General features: G+C 34.9%; 4 protein-coding genes across 22 annotated transcripts in view; 3 read left to right on the top strand and 1 right to left on the bottom strand.

Moving 5' to 3' along the window:
* The window catches only part of LOC115236143 (protein rhomboid), an 11,656-nt gene extending 3,531 nt beyond the window's left edge, over nt 1-8,125 (bottom strand). The window contains exons 1-5 of one of the 7 annotated variants that reach the window (XM_029808442.1): nt 7,591-8,122; nt 1,375-1,453; nt 753-941; nt 490-602; nt 82-300 (exon numbers count right to left, since the gene is read on the bottom strand). In XM_029808442.1, the coding sequence (XP_029664302.1) occupies nt 82-300; nt 490-602; nt 753-941; nt 1,375-1,453; nt 7,591-7,643 (653 nt within the window). In that variant the 5' untranslated portion in view covers nt 7,644-8,122. Of the gene's footprint in view, nt 1-81; nt 603-752; nt 942-1,374; nt 1,454-1,615; nt 1,710-1,787; nt 2,124-2,196; nt 2,303-7,590 lie in introns of those variants that run through there. The other 6 variants (XM_029808435.1, XM_029808405.1, XM_029808421.1 and 3 more) reach the window with 6 other exon arrangements.
* Nucleotides 1,806-9,789, top strand: LOC115236102 (Meckel syndrome type 1 protein). 9 transcript variants are annotated; one of them, XM_029808334.1, is made up of 8 exons: nt 2,528-2,599; nt 2,788-2,945; nt 3,075-3,288; nt 3,412-3,703; nt 4,112-5,430; nt 5,920-6,334; nt 8,491-8,861; nt 9,012-9,789. In XM_029808334.1, the coding sequence occupies exons 5-8, from the start codon at nt 5,042-5,044 to the stop codon at nt 9,415-9,417; spliced, it is 1,581 nt and encodes a 526-aa protein (XP_029664194.1). In that variant the 5' UTR covers nt 2,528-2,599; nt 2,788-2,945; nt 3,075-3,288; nt 3,412-3,703; nt 4,112-5,041; the 3' UTR covers nt 9,418-9,789. The 9 variants fall into 9 exon arrangements, with proteins under 9 accessions (XP_029664227.1, XP_029664218.1, XP_029664212.1 ...); XM_029808324.1 differs by having other exon boundaries at nt 3,075-3,293; XM_029808384.1 differs by having other exon boundaries at nt 3,075-3,703; nt 9,012-9,190; nt 9,601-9,789.
* Nucleotides 9,790-10,526: 737 nt separating this feature from the next.
* Nucleotides 10,527-12,829, top strand: LOC115236180 (transcription factor IIIA-like). Its single transcript, XM_029808457.1, has 3 exons — nt 10,527-10,947; nt 11,536-11,636; nt 11,837-12,829. Exons 1-3 carry the CDS (start codon nt 10,846-10,848, stop codon nt 12,822-12,824), a joined length of 1,191 nt encoding a protein of 396 aa, XP_029664317.1. The 5' UTR covers nt 10,527-10,845; the 3' UTR covers nt 12,825-12,829.
* An 851-nt stretch (nt 12,830-13,680) lies between these two features.
* LOC115236058 overlaps nt 13,681-14,594 on the top strand; it is a 16,164-nt gene continuing 15,250 nt past the window's right edge. For 3 of the 5 annotated variants that reach the window (XM_029808270.1, XM_029808262.1, XM_029808256.1), the window contains exon 1: nt 13,686-13,886. The gene's annotated coding sequence lies outside the window, so the exon portion shown is untranslated. Of the gene's footprint in view, nt 13,887-14,594 lie in introns of all 5 variants that reach the window. The other 2 variants (XM_029808285.1, XM_029808279.1) reach the window with 2 other exon arrangements.

The following is a 14,594-nucleotide window of genomic DNA, read 5'->3' as shown; positions in this document are numbered from 1 at the left end:
AATTTAATTAATTATTTCTAATATATTTCTGCAAAGAAATTGTGTAAGCTGTAAATTATATTGATTAAGATATACACGTACCCAACATGCACAAACATATATGTTAGATACCGCCAGGCTTGGAACCTCTTGTGTGGATTATAAATAAATAATGTAGCTGCCGGGCCTTCTACAGAAAGAGATTTGTGCTTAATCACATCATATATGAACAAAATGATTTCTATTATCGATATGATTATCATTGCTATGGCCGGCGGTCGACAGCTGTACTCATCTTCGTACAGCCCATCCGGATAATCGCTAGAGTACAGAGAAGATTCCGTTATTGTACTTGTTTGTTGTTGTAGGCGTTGTAGATCGGTAATACGTGAAGAGCGGCCTCTTTTACTACTAAGCATGGCAGCCTGGGAAGAATCGCCGAAGCTCGAAGGAGAAGGAGGAGGTGGTGGTGTGTGCATTACAATACTGATTTGTCGCTGAGGATAATACCTCGAACCCACGGAAGTTTGCCTCATTGTGCGAGTTGGTCGTTGAGGTATCATAGAATGGACGTATCGTTGCACGAGGTTTCCGAATATACCTTGCATGTCTTTTCTGTGGATCTAGAATAATAAGAGAAACGATTGCGATGAGCCATTGACAATTTTTTGTAATATCAATATGTATTTCTTGTTATCACGAAAATGGAAAAAAAGATTCGATTTCCAGTATGTAGCAATTTTTAGAAAAATCTGAAATAAACTCTGACCAACCATTGCTATGAATTCTGGATATTCCAAGTAACCAGAATCATCCAGATCCGCCTTACGCATTATTGTGCGAATCACCCCAGTAGGAATATCGTTACAAAATTCTGGACCACATACCATCGCTTTTAGCTCTTGTAGCGATATTTTCCCATCTCCATCAAGATCATACTTTTCAAAAATATTTTTCCAATGCTGTAGAAAACAAGAAAAAATAATTTAATAATATATTAATATTTTTGTATAAATATAACTATTTAACACAAATATATTAGTATTTTTATAATTTGTCTTAGGTTGTGACCAAATGTTATCAATACTATAGGAATGATAGTTTTTTTTACAAATGACTCATACACATAAACTTGCTCATACATATGAATCATTTGAAAGTAAAACTTTATATATATAAGCTGATATACAAGTAGTTTAGAAAAGAATGAAATCTTGCGATATAATATATAATAAACATGTTATAATACAGTAATTAATCAAAAAATGAATATCTTATACATTTTTTTAAAAGATAATTTTAAAAGATGTGAAAAAAGTCAAAAGTGCTAACAAAACATTACATTTATATTATTGATGTACTTGATATATAAACAGTATACAAAACATTACTTACGGCTTCATTATACTGCAGCGGGATGGTCACTGCAGTCTCGCCCTCTCGATTAGTCGACATTTTTATCAATTTGAAACCTCTGAAATGTAAACATTACTTGCGTTAATACCTGGATATTCCACATCTTCAATAATCGAGCACATATTTATAGTATCCTAATTCCATATGAACCAACGCAGTAGATTTTTCACTCTCCCTGCCAAAGTTCTGTATAGTCTCTTGCTGTCCACTATTTACTTACTAATGATTATGAAGGATCTATGTATGTATATATATATATATACATAGAAGGAGTCTTTAATGAGAATAGATACCGAGAGACTGAAGATACTCCTAATTCCGGTCGAGACGCACCTAAAAGATCGAGAATTCCGCGAGACGAACTCGCGCGTTAACAGAGGAACACGTTTTACCTGACAAACCGGACACAGGCGGCCCTCGTTTCGCACGAGGATAAGGCGTGACTTGGCTCACCTGTGTGTACCGTCTCTCGTGAGTAGCCGATTCTACTCAACTCCACATTACATAGGTCGCGATACCTCACACACATACACACACGCACACCACGTCATTAAAACTCGTGTACTACATATTGAACGGTCATTCGGTCCCCGATAACGCCGGCGGCGATGACACATTTCCCCTTATCTCGAGCAAATACGCGCGCCACGGACAATCGATAAAGCCGATCTGTTCACCACGTTGCTTCCGCCGACGAGTGCCGCCTGTCACACGATGTATATATCATGGTATGCGCGCCAATATTCAGTCAAATTCTATGTATATATAGATGACGTTTCCTCTATAATGACGTATCCTAACCTTCAAGCTGTTGTTAATCTTGGCAGATTGTACCAAATTCTCTATGCACTGAGGAACTTGAACTTATCGAGATTGACTTTTGAAAGCTTGAAAGAGAGAGAGAGAGAGAGAGAAAGAGAGAGAGTGAGAGAGGATAAGGTATATAGGAAGCAGGAAGAGAGTGCGCGCCATCAGCGACGTGTCACTGACCTCTCACCGCGTCTCTCCGAGAGTCTCTTTCTCTCCCAGTGACAGATCGAATTTTCCGCGTTCGATTTATGCTCGCAGATTTAACGGCTCGAGTGTTTTAACGAGCGTAACGGGACTCGAAACGACCGGATCTTCTCTCGCAGGGAAACGCGATAAATACACTCTCGCGTATATATAGGCTTTACAAAGATACGAAAAAATCATCAGTTAGAAAGTATGTACTACGAAAAAGTTAATTAGCCTCTTTGACAGTTCCTTGACCTTTTCTTTGACAATCGTCTCCCCCCCCACTCATCTCCCCCCGAACCCCGGTTCCGATTGATAAGACAATGGATTCCGGAGATCGGGTGTCCTCTCTTCAGATAGCTTCTTTTCTGTTTTTTCTTTTTTTTTTTTTTTTAGCTGAATCGTTTCGCGTAACTGTACTCTTCTTTTGAAAGATACGCGTTGTTGCGCGGTTGGAGTTACTCCCATTCACGCTACTCACGTGCGTCTAGCACGTCTGGAAGGGATTTTGCGCGCTATTTCGAGATTATACGCTCATTACAAGGAGTTCCATTGTAATTATTATACATTTATATAATATATAATAATAAAATAATATAATATATTATATGTATGACACCCTATAATAGATAAAATGGGGCCTGAGAATTTTCTGTTTTATTCGGATAACTTCTTTTTCACAGGTACAGGATGTATTCGAGACAATTCAAGGTTTTACAACGCACACACACACATACATGTCAATATTATTACGCCGCTAATACCAAGAATACTCTCGTCTAATATATCGAGACATGACATTCATCATTTCTTAGCTTGGCGCATTACACATAGTGACTCATCGGAAATTCGCTAATGATGCTACAAAGAGGAGGAAAAGAAACTCTTTGCAAACATGTAAAGTAGGAAAAATATATGCCTATGTCACGATTACATATTGTTTATATGATATGAATTTTACGCGCGGTACGCAATATAATTAATTTTTATTTTTTCTGCATATAATTAATTTTTCAATAGAAAACCGAGAAAAATTGTATCTATTTTTTTCCTTGCGACGACTGCGAAGAATACCTCGAATTTGATTTCACATATGTCAGCGACGTCAGAGGTTGCCTAGCGACGAACGAGTCAACAAACGAATCATTTTGGATCATTGATAATCGGAGAACTGTGGCTCAGCGTTTTGCAACAACAATTGAATCGTCTCATTAATATTACGTGATAATTTAAAAATGTCCTGCAAAGTGGAAAAAATGAAGATAGCTGCGAGTTACAAAGTGAACGAACCGATACATAATTTGAAGATAAGGTGGCGTATCGTCTAGTTCTTTTTTATATCAACTCGACACATGAAAATTAAAATTAGTACTAACACAAGTTTGAGAGCCAAATTCGACTTTATGTGTTGAGAGAAAAAAATTTCGTTTTTACGTTAAATTACTTTTTACTTTATATTACAGTTGTACTGTATATACGTGAAATATACAGGGTGTTTCAAAGTTAAACGATCAAACTTTGCCAGTTAACTTAGAGATAGAATTTAATTTAATTTAATTTAAAAAAAATTAAATATATGAAGCTGTTAAAAAACGATGTGTATATTGACGGAAAAATCGGATCGCAGAATTGTCAATTCTTTATATTCTATATGTGTAGAGTTGATAATTCTTCTTTCTATTTGAATCCTTAAATTTAAAAAAAAATTTTTGTATTTCAGAAATATCTGCATATCTGATAATATTAAACCGGTATGAGACTCTTCCGAAGGCGTGAAGGTTACGAAGAAGTAGCATATTTATGTGATGCATTAATTTTCCGTTTATCTTTTGCGATGTATCAACTTCTTCGTTCATCCATTAGACCCGTGTATCTATGAATACGTTTATATAATCAATCAAAATGCAAGGTCTCGTTGTTTTTCATTTAACTTTATCGCATTTTTATACGTACATCATTAAACGATCCTTAATTTTCTTGGAGTAATAAATACTGGATTAAACAATCTTTACACATTGTAGATAATTCCGCATTCCAGACTCCGCGAAGATTAAAGACGCGAAGGTTAAAATCGAAGGACAAGTTTGCTTGTGTCGATGTACGTGAAAACTTAAAATTACCGATGTCGAGATCATTATATAACTATGTAATATCACGCGTATTACCTTTCTTTTTTGTCATCGTATTGCCGCTTGACATTTGCAATCGTAATTACGAATATCTTTTGTTTCAAGATAATTAGATTCTTTGTTTCTTTCTTTTTTTTTTTTATGAATTGACTTGTTATACTTTTCAGCAGAATATTGCGAGGAATCTCATGTGTTGTATTTTTTTATATTGTCATCTTCATAATAGACAATGATAGGAAGTTTCAACGTTTTGTAGAAAATTTAAGTATTGTGAAATATTTTTTTATAATTTAAATATATATTCAAGAAAAATATTTATATCTGTCGCGCATTAATCTCTTTTATTGTACCGAGAAAATTTTGAAAGTTTTTTTATACATAAAAATTAAATGAAGCTATTGGCAGGACTTAACGCGCACTCAATTTTTTCCATAATTAATTCACACATATATGGGAGGAAAAAAGCAAAGATGGAATAGAGCGGTATTAAATTTTTCGTGTTTTCGCGGAATCGGGAAACGATGAATTCCGGACACACATCTGTGGCCGCGGATCACCTTTTCCGATTTACACCAGATATCATTTCATCAGCGTTCGTTTGTTGTTTCAGAGTGCGAGTCGCTCAGCAGAGATCTCCGTTGGCCGAGCTGTTGGCCGAGGAATCCAAGGGCGGCGAGACCAGAGATTCTAATTTCTTGGAGGAGGAGGACCGTATTTTTAACTGGCAGGAGAAAGTGTTCGGTCCATTCGAGATAGATTTCTATGCGGATGAGAAGAATTGTCTGACCGATTGTCAGCGGGAGTATCACCGGCGTATCAACGATGAGCAGCTAAAGGGTGCCCGATTATACTCTTACACAGAGAACGACTCTTACTATATCGATGACGATCTTTTGACAACACCTTACAGGTAGGGATTAGATTTGTGTGACTTTTTTGGATAATTTATTGGTATACAGAGATAATTTTTATTCAATTGTAACAAATTTTTAAAAATTATTTTACGCTTATTATAACGTAAAACTTGTAGAACTATAAAACTAATTTATCCATTATTTTCTATTATCTAAATTACCTCTTTACATTATTCGAATAATCTGGCATTTTTTTATCGGCTAGGTAATTTGAATAGCTTAATTCAACTCACAGCTTACATGAACTTTTATTTATTGATAAAACATACTTTATATATTTTTCGACTTTTATTTATTTCTAATTATTTTCTTTAAAAAAAAAAAAGAAACTTTGTATGCCCGTAAATAAAAAGTTAATGCTAATCTATTCAAATAGTTCCTCCATATTTCCTATAAAACTAAACTTTATCTTCTCAAAATTTTTTGTATATAGGGTTAAGAAATAGGAAAAAATAATCTTTAACAATTCTGTTTGATTCTTACAGATCATATTTGTCGAAGAAGAATCAAACCGCGCTGCCGGCCATGCAGAATCGTAAGCCCTTCCGGGAGCGATACAATAAAAGAGTGCTAGACGACAGATCCATAAAAGCCAGAATCCGATCGAGCCATTATCTCTATACCGAACGTATTAGCATGCACGTGATGGCTGATCTGTCTCACAGAGACGAGCCTGTGATCAGCGGATCGGCGGACTCGGAGACGCTTCTCTGCTCCGTGACTTATGACAAGGCACGCAAACAGCTAACGATTAATCCCGATTTCACGATCGACGACGAACGCGAGCGGCACTACAGTGTCACCAACGGCCACGGCGTCAAGTTCAATTATCGGATCGAGCACGTTTCCGCGGGACCGACGTTGACGGAATTGCAGGAGCAACGCGAAGCTATGCGGCGTGTAAGTATGCGGCTATTTACGACGGACGATTTTCCGCGGCATTCCAAGCTTCCGCGTCACCGTGGCCATCGCATCAAAAAGATCAAATCTTTTCATGGAAAACTCAATCTCGACATTCCCGAGCGACATCCGTTTATGCGGCGCGGTTACATTTATACCCGGCAATTCTTTCCTCCGATTCTGACTCATTTCTTTCTGACTCTTTTTTGTGTATGATATATTACTATATTTACGATAATATTAATTATAATGGTATAATATTAATGGTAATAGAGTACAATATTCGCTTGCACACAATATATATAAAGCAAATAGTAAGGGACAAATAGAAAAATAGAAATTAAGGCCTTTTACATTTTTTTTCTGCAAAATTATCAATTGTATTTAATTTGTTATATCATATGATTTTTTAATTTGACTTTTTAATTATTATAATATATTATATGTTAACCTACGAGAGAGATCAATGCGTATACACATTTACAATCTCTGTGAAAATAATATTGTTTAATAGTAAATTGCTATACTGAAATTAGAAGTTTGTCCGTCATCGTTACTCCGCGAAAAATGAATGTGCAATAAGACACACATGATGCAATTATATGGGAATTCGCAACGATGACGATTGCGGATTATTTGCACAAACGATATTTATACAGTTAAAAATCTTTTGTCACAAACTCCTCTTTCTCTCTCTCTCTTATTAATTGTATCTTTAAATATACGCACAGAAATAAAAAAATTATATTAAATGTATTAATATTTATGGAAGTCATTAATATTTATCTTGGCATGATATTTCTGAAGGAAATAGTATATAGTAATTAACCAAAATTAATTAGTAATTTTAATAGATCACACATAAAAAGAAATGTAATTAAAATAGCACATGATTTACTTAAAAAATTTGAATACACTCGTCGAATTTTCTTGATGAAACAGTCCTCGATTATGCGGTAATGTTCGGTCAGATATGAATAAACGACGACATGGCACGTGGAGAACGTTGTTTATCGAATTGAAGACGATGAAGCAATTTAACATACACATTTATCCACTCACTTGTGAGCGAGCTCAATTACTGTTAATTCAGTTCGAGAGTTGCGAAAAATCACAGCGAGTTCGTCGCAATGGGGACAATTCTTACCGTTTGTTTTCAATATCAAAAAAATGATGAGAAAAATTTCATGTTTGTTTATACGATTAGGCGAGTACATGATCGAAAACTTCGTTAATCAGAAAAAAAGGATACATACCCCACGTAGGAAACTTCCGACATTTGTCGCATCGCTCTCTGCTGAAAGAACATGATTGTCGTGCCGAATTATTATTGTAGAAATTATCCTCGTCCAGAAATTATGACATCTTCGAAAAGATCCATCCGTTCCATCCCTCTTCTGATCGTTCAAGACACACCCAAACGATTTTTGCGGCCCATCGATTTCATTGTACTTTCGCGCATGATAAATAATTAATGAAGGAACTGTTATCGAAAATTAGCTGCTCGGGATATATTGATGTAACAATCACGTCAAGTGTATCACGATCCGCGCACGTATATTCATAAAATCAAGTTGACTATCGCACTACCCACGATCAACTGAATCCATGGTTCTCTGAATGTCTTCTTGAACACTCTCTGCCATGAGGTTGTATGTTAGTGCTATCAGCCTATACGTGTGTATATATAGTTTACAGTGTAGTCACTGTGCACAGTGGGGTAGGAGTATATCTGCAAACACAGAAGCAGCTTTCACACACTATCCTACGCTAAATAGAGGATTAATCTACGTTTGCACATCGCTGCATCACTGCAAAGTGACGGGATCGGATGAGTGAATTTTATTTTGCGCGATATAATAAAAATATATACACAGATCATATTAGAATTGGCTTGAAACGTTGTCTTATAATTTGAGCATTTGCTCGTTCAGCAATTTTTCGTTAACAAAAGCGATTTCTCTTACTGTGAAGGAGTTCTCTACTTATATATATCTTTCAAAATAATCAAATATGGAAAGAAATATTTTTGACATTAAACATATTTTGCGATATAAACGTGTGCAGTTAAAAATTATCAAGCTGAATAGATTAATTATAAATTATTTAAATATTAATTATTAATTAATTAAAAATTAATATTTTTCTTATTGCAGGAAGTACAACAAGAGGTTGCTTATAAAGAAGCAGAGTTATACAAGGAACTGCAATTGCCACCGGCGAATTTATCTACTCTATTTTTAAACTTAGATATTGTGTCAGCTCATGGTTTCTCCTATGATGGATTGTTTATTACCTATTTTATCGATTTGCCGCAACATTGGACTACAAAACAGAAAGAGAGATTATTCGGAAGAACGCAGAGGTGTCTTTTAGAAAATAAATCGGCGCATTTTAGTTATTGTACTGATATATCCTTGCATTATCCATCAAATGAATCTCAACAATTAAGTGGTGATACACACATCGGCAATACTTTGGCCCCTCGTTTATTATTTTCCGTGGCGTCTTTGGATAGTTGGACCAGGTAAAAATCAAAGCTTTATTTGTTGATATTAAATAAAAATTAATATTTTTATTTAACTTGATAATTTTACGTTACTTTTTATATCTATTTTTTTTATTTTTTAGATGAAATTGTTAGTTCAAAGAAAAATTAATCAATCTTAATGTATAGGTATCGAATAGAGGGATACGCGGCGTTACCAATACCAATGACACCTGGTACATATAAATTTACAGTCCCTACATGGCGTGCAAAAGGCAATATCATCGATGCGTTGAGACGTTTTTTCATTGGTGGTTCTTACGAGCTCGAAGATATTACATATTGCAGTATTCCAATAGTGCATGAGGGTAAAGTTTTAGACAAATCAAATTTAAGGATTATATCAAGTGGAGATATTGAAATTAATATGAATATTATAATTCAAAATGGTACACACATGAAACATTTTAATTATGAAATCGATAATTCCGATAGAGTAAACACCGATGCACTTATGAATAATGTTGAAAATGTTCTTGAACAATTTAAAGCGGCTAAGGAACGCATGATACGAATAAGAACGATTAGTTCTTAGATGTAAATTACTCCAAATAATGATAATTAAAAAGACTGATTAAAATAAAGTTTATAAATAAAATGTAAATCTCTTTGTGTATGGGAGAGATATAAAAAATAATTAAGTTAGAAATTTATTTTTTATTATGTATATATGTAATATGTTTTATATATAATATTCAATAACATATATATTGTATAGTTAACTTTTGGACAATGGATGACGAGATGACAGTTCGTAAATGACACATGAAAAATGCCAGACAAATTTTTACTCATAGTAAAATGTCTTTTGTCATGTATATTATATATACATATATGTATATATATGCATCTATGTATGGTCTATGTATAAGTATGTACGTGTCCCAGAATAAATTTTTATATTCTATTTTATACTATATTTTTTTATTGCATTATATTTAAAAGTTTAAATTTATTCGCGAACCGCAAAATACTTATACTGATTGGTAAATTACATTGTTTAATTATCGATTGTTGATAATTTGTTGACTACCAATAATATAAAACTGTAAAATTTAAATTCGTGCTACTCCTTTAATAATTATATTCGCCCGATACTTTTCGTCATTTAAGAAAGCACAAATTTAAAATTTAGATATTTTTGGAATCGCGTACCTCTTTGCTGATTATGATATAATGCTGATCTTTTAATACTTAATTAATTATTGAACTAATTCTCTTTTAATGAAAAAATTTTAATAAGAAATATATAAATTTGTTTTTAATTAAAAAAAACTTTTACTGCACTGAAATACGTACAAAGATTTAAAACAAAATCTGATTTTAAAATCTTTTTACACATGCACATATGATGAGTTGATGAGATCTAAATAGCGTCTGCTAGCGTTCGCACTACTGCGCATGCGCGGGATTTGTTCCTCCGTCCTCCGTCTCGTAACTCGTAACGCTGCAACGACCGAGAACCGGGAAGGATGTTAAAATAATTTAAAGCACAAAATATATAATAACAAAACAAAATAAAACTTTCGCGCCCACAGCATAACCTTGTTATTACTGCAGATAGATACGTCGTTGCTAATGGTTGTCATGGCCGCGCATGCGCGAAAAAACCCGGCCCATCTCACAACACTGCCGGGAACTCCGTTCCGCACTGACATGACAACACACAAATAATTGTTATTATTGACAGACCGATAATATGTGAACTGAAATTTTTTGCGGCGCGTTTCCGTGCGTATTTTCGAGAACACGCTTGGCGGGTGTAAATACTTTACGGGCGACTTAAGCCCGTCGAAAAAACGCGGAATTTCGCGCGAGCTTCATTCAGCAAAGGCGAGATTTTTTCCGTCAAACTTGCCGTCACACGCGAGAATATAGGTTATGTGAGCTGCCGAGTTGAGTGAGTGAGCGAGCAAGCTCGTCGCACATCCTTGCCCGTTTGTGGTGAGCTTCCCCGCGCGCGATGGGCCAGGGTACGGAAACGTGCGCCGACCGACCCACGGAGGTTAGCGTCATCAGATTCGTCTCACGGAATCGTACTATTGAGGAGATCGCGCCGAAAAAGGTGAAGTTCACGGGGAAGAAGCCATTGGTCGCGTGGGGTTGATGACCCCTAAGCCAAAACAAATAGTATAATAAACTGAAACGGGTGTAAAAACACAAAGTTTTACTTGATAAGTTTTGCTTTGTCTCACTCTTTAGCGTAAATTCAATAGACATTCTCAAAATTCATTAGACACGCTCGCAATAATGTGTAAAGCAATAATTAACTTTATTTCTTTGTATATATTGTGTGTTTTACTAAGAACATATATATATAAATCAAAATTAATCAAAATACCTGGGCTGTGTTCCGATATTCATTGCCAATACTAAAAACCTATGAGAGTTTTTTTACAAAATTTAGTAGATATCCTATATAATCTATCAAATATTAGATTTTTTAGAATCCCAGTTTGTTCAAACCTCAATGCTGAAAAGCATGGAAATAATTTCTATATTTATTAATAATGTAAATCATGTAATAAATGCACAGAATATATTTTGTAATATTTAGATCAGCATTTGTCAAAATTGTAATGTATTATATTCTTGTTACATACATTTATGAAGAGAAATCTTACTAACATTAAAATTATTTTCCGATACATAGGAAGTATATACCTGTAAACAACAAGGTTGCGGTAAGATATTCACCAATCAAGATGAATATAAGACACATGAAGTGCTGGAAGCTTTAAAGATTCGATTTATGTGAGTTTGAAATAAAATTTATTATTTGTATTGAATGGACAAAAAAGTAATATAGATATTTACAGATTTGTTAATTAAAAATTGTAATTAAATCATTGTAATTAAGATTCTATCATGAATCATTTCATTTAATAATATTTAATTTAGAATCTCTTTTGGGATTAAAGTTTCTCTAATATCTATCTGTAAACTTTTTATAGTTGTCGTGAGCCAGGTTGCGGAGAAGAATTATCAGATCCAGGTAGCATGTGGCGACATTATCAAGAATGGCACAACAATGAAACAAATGTTTTCGCATGTCCATACACTAATTGTGGATCTTTGCACACTACTAGTAGTAATCTCGAGGAACATATTGAGAGTTGTCATAGACAGCCACCTACACTGCCAATGGAGCCTGAGATAATTTGTTTTGAAGGCCCCGAGAATGTGATAGACGAAGAAGGCATGCAAAAGACTGACGAAGGATGTTACGAAAAACTGCCAAGCGAAAACTTTACCTTAAAGGAAGAATATGGAAGTAACGAAGAAAGTTGTCACATTAGAGACGAGACTAAACTTCAAACAAAGAACGACTTTTGTCACGAGCAGAATAAGATCGCAGCTCTTACAAATAGCGAAGATTATTCGAATAATGAGCCTTTGAATGGTATTAATAAGTTCTCTAAAAGTGAGGACCTACTTATAATTAAGGATAATTTCTTACGAAAATACGATACCGTCACACCAAAGTGCGAGGAAATTCTCCAAGTGGAATGCACGCAAGACAAGAATAATGTCGTTTATATAAACGGTGACATAACTATCACAAAAAATATGAAAACGGAAGTGTGCAATTTAAATTTACGAAATCAAGAGCATAGAATAGATTTGGGAAACTTGGAGCGAGTTTTTCGGAATGGTCTCGAACGTGAGAACTCGAAGATCGAGGACAGCTCGATAGAAACAAACAGCAATTGTTCGGATGACGAGGAATACACTCCGAAGAAACAACGCATGTCTAGGTACAAACAGGAAACATATAAATGTGACGTCAACGGTTGCGGGAAGAAGTACAAATACATATCGCACTATCGTCATCATCAAGACAGTCATAAATTAGTTACGAATACAATTAGTTCCAATACTGGTAAGCAAGTGTCGAAGGTAAAACAAGGAAAGGCATCCACTGTCAGCTTCTTCATGTAAGTACAATTATATTTCTCATTGGTATAAATAAGTGGTTAAATCCGCTGCAGCAATATGCACCTGTAATAACAAGACTTTTGACTCTCTTTCTGTACTGATTTTTACTATTTTATATTATGTCATTTTTATGTAACTTATATTCCCTTTATATAAAATTATATATATATACATATAAAATTATATATATATAATTATATATATATATATGTAGTTATATATATTATACTATAATAGATATATCCTAATGACGTAAGTATTGTATAGCATTTTTATTTGTATGTCTGTACGTTTAAAAATAAAGTGCAATATTAGACAAATATAAAAAAAAATATCTTACCAAATGATACATTGACTTATATATGTACATTGAGAATTATCTTTGAAAACGCTTTTTTAATATTTGTTATGAGATAGCCAACACGACATATATATATATATATATATTTTTTTTTTTATATAAATAAAATCAGAGCCAGAATTAGAAAAAGATATATTTTTAATTGAATCTTTATCTCTTTTTACACATTATATCATCTGAACTGAAAACAATTCTCATTAGATATTTAGCAATAAAAGTAAATTATTTCTTTTTTTTTTCAAATTCGTGAAACATTGAAAATCAATGTTTTTGACCATAATAGTATTATAAGATGTTTATCATTTTTTACCGCGTTTTATAAGAGGATTTATTATATATTATAATTATCATTAATAATCTAATACCACATACCTTGTCGATTTCTACGGCTTCAGCGAGACGACGCAAGATTGAATTTGGCGGTCGAATGGCGTCCCGGAAATTCGCAGGCGTAGATTGCGCGATCTCCAGTGCACTTCGCTGGTTCGTCCATCCGTCCGTTTCGTCGTCGATCGCAGCGATCGTAGCGCAGCGCGATTCGCTCATACAAGCGGATACGTATAAAATGGCGAAGTATAGTTGTTATTTACTCGCGCCGCATATAGCGAAGTGAGAACCGAGGAGCGAATTGGGGGTCTCACAGTCACAGTGCGTCATATCAAGCTTGGTCTTGCGTGCCGACGAAACAGTGTATACAGGCGATCGTGAGTATCGCTGTTGTATGTTGGTTTTTGGAATCGAAACGGTTATTCAAACGCGTGCACGAAGAGAGATCTTCGTCGCCTGTCGCCCCCCGTACAATGCCGTACGTGTCGCGTGCAAACGCGCAGAGTAACCACGTGTTCTTTCGCGATTTCGAGCTGCCGTATCGTTCCTCGCTACGAGATAACGTGTCGATACCGGCCCTCGGCGATTAATCCCCGATTAATCCACGCGGGGCGAGGTTATGAGAGTCCCCCTCGCAGCGGAAGATCCCGCGATTGATCCCTGATTTGGTCGTAAATTACCGTGTCTACTTGTCGTTCCTCCTGCGATTAGCATTCGTTTTGCGTCCTCGATGGAGATTTCGATCGATCTTAGTGACGTCGTCGCGAGGCAAGGTTGAAGCGCGGCTCTCTTTGTCCGTTGATTTTTTAGGTTATGATCAGTGCGGAATTGAAATATCGTTTCCCGTATATCGTCGTCTTCGGTCGGATTAAATTTACGCGATCGAATATACTGTTTTTTCTATTACGAGTTGCATTTTGGGACGGTATAGAATCTTGTGTTAGCTCCCACGAAGATTAGGGTTGCAGTTCTATTACGTGTTACGATTCATTGCAAACCTTTCTTTGACAAGAGTGTCTGCAGTTAATTATCTCATTTTAATTACATTTGCGATTAGTCTCTTTAGAATAAATATTAAATATATT

The sequence above is a fragment of the Formica exsecta genome, unplaced genomic scaffold (assembly GCF_003651465.1).
Source record: "Formica exsecta isolate Colony F162 unplaced genomic scaffold, ASM365146v1 scaffold11, whole genome shotgun sequence".
NCBI lineage: Eukaryota > Metazoa > Arthropoda > Insecta > Hymenoptera > Formicidae > Formica > Formica exsecta.
Note: the sequence above shows the minus strand (reverse complement) of the source record. Positions and strands in the feature narration are given on the sequence as shown.

What these genes read in the sequence shown, in the direction of transcription:
- LOC115236102 (XM_029808367.1), top strand. Translation starts at nt 5,042, where the DNA reads ATGAATTCCGGACACACATCTGTGGCCGCGGATCACCTTTTCCGATTT. An exon ending in CTTTTGACAACACCTTACAG is followed by an intron (nt 5,431 to 5,919) that starts GTAGGGATTAGA and finishes TGATTCTTACAG; the next exon opens with ATCATATTTGTCGAAGAAGA. An exon ending in AACGCGAAGCTATGCGGCGT is followed by an intron (nt 6,335 to 8,490) that starts GTAAGTATGCGG and finishes TTCTTATTGCAG; the next exon opens with GAAGTACAACAAGAGGTTGC.
- LOC115236180 (XM_029808457.1), top strand. Translation starts at nt 10,846, where the DNA reads ATGGGCCAGGGTACGGAAACGTGCGCCGACCGACCCACGGAGGTTAGC. An exon ending in AGGAGATCGCGCCGAAAAAG is followed by an intron (nt 10,948 to 11,535) that starts GTGAAGTTCACG and finishes TCCGATACATAG; the next exon opens with GAAGTATATACCTGTAAACA. An exon ending in GCTTTAAAGATTCGATTTAT is followed by an intron (nt 11,637 to 11,836) that starts GTGAGTTTGAAA and finishes AACTTTTTATAG; the next exon opens with TTGTCGTGAGCCAGGTTGCG.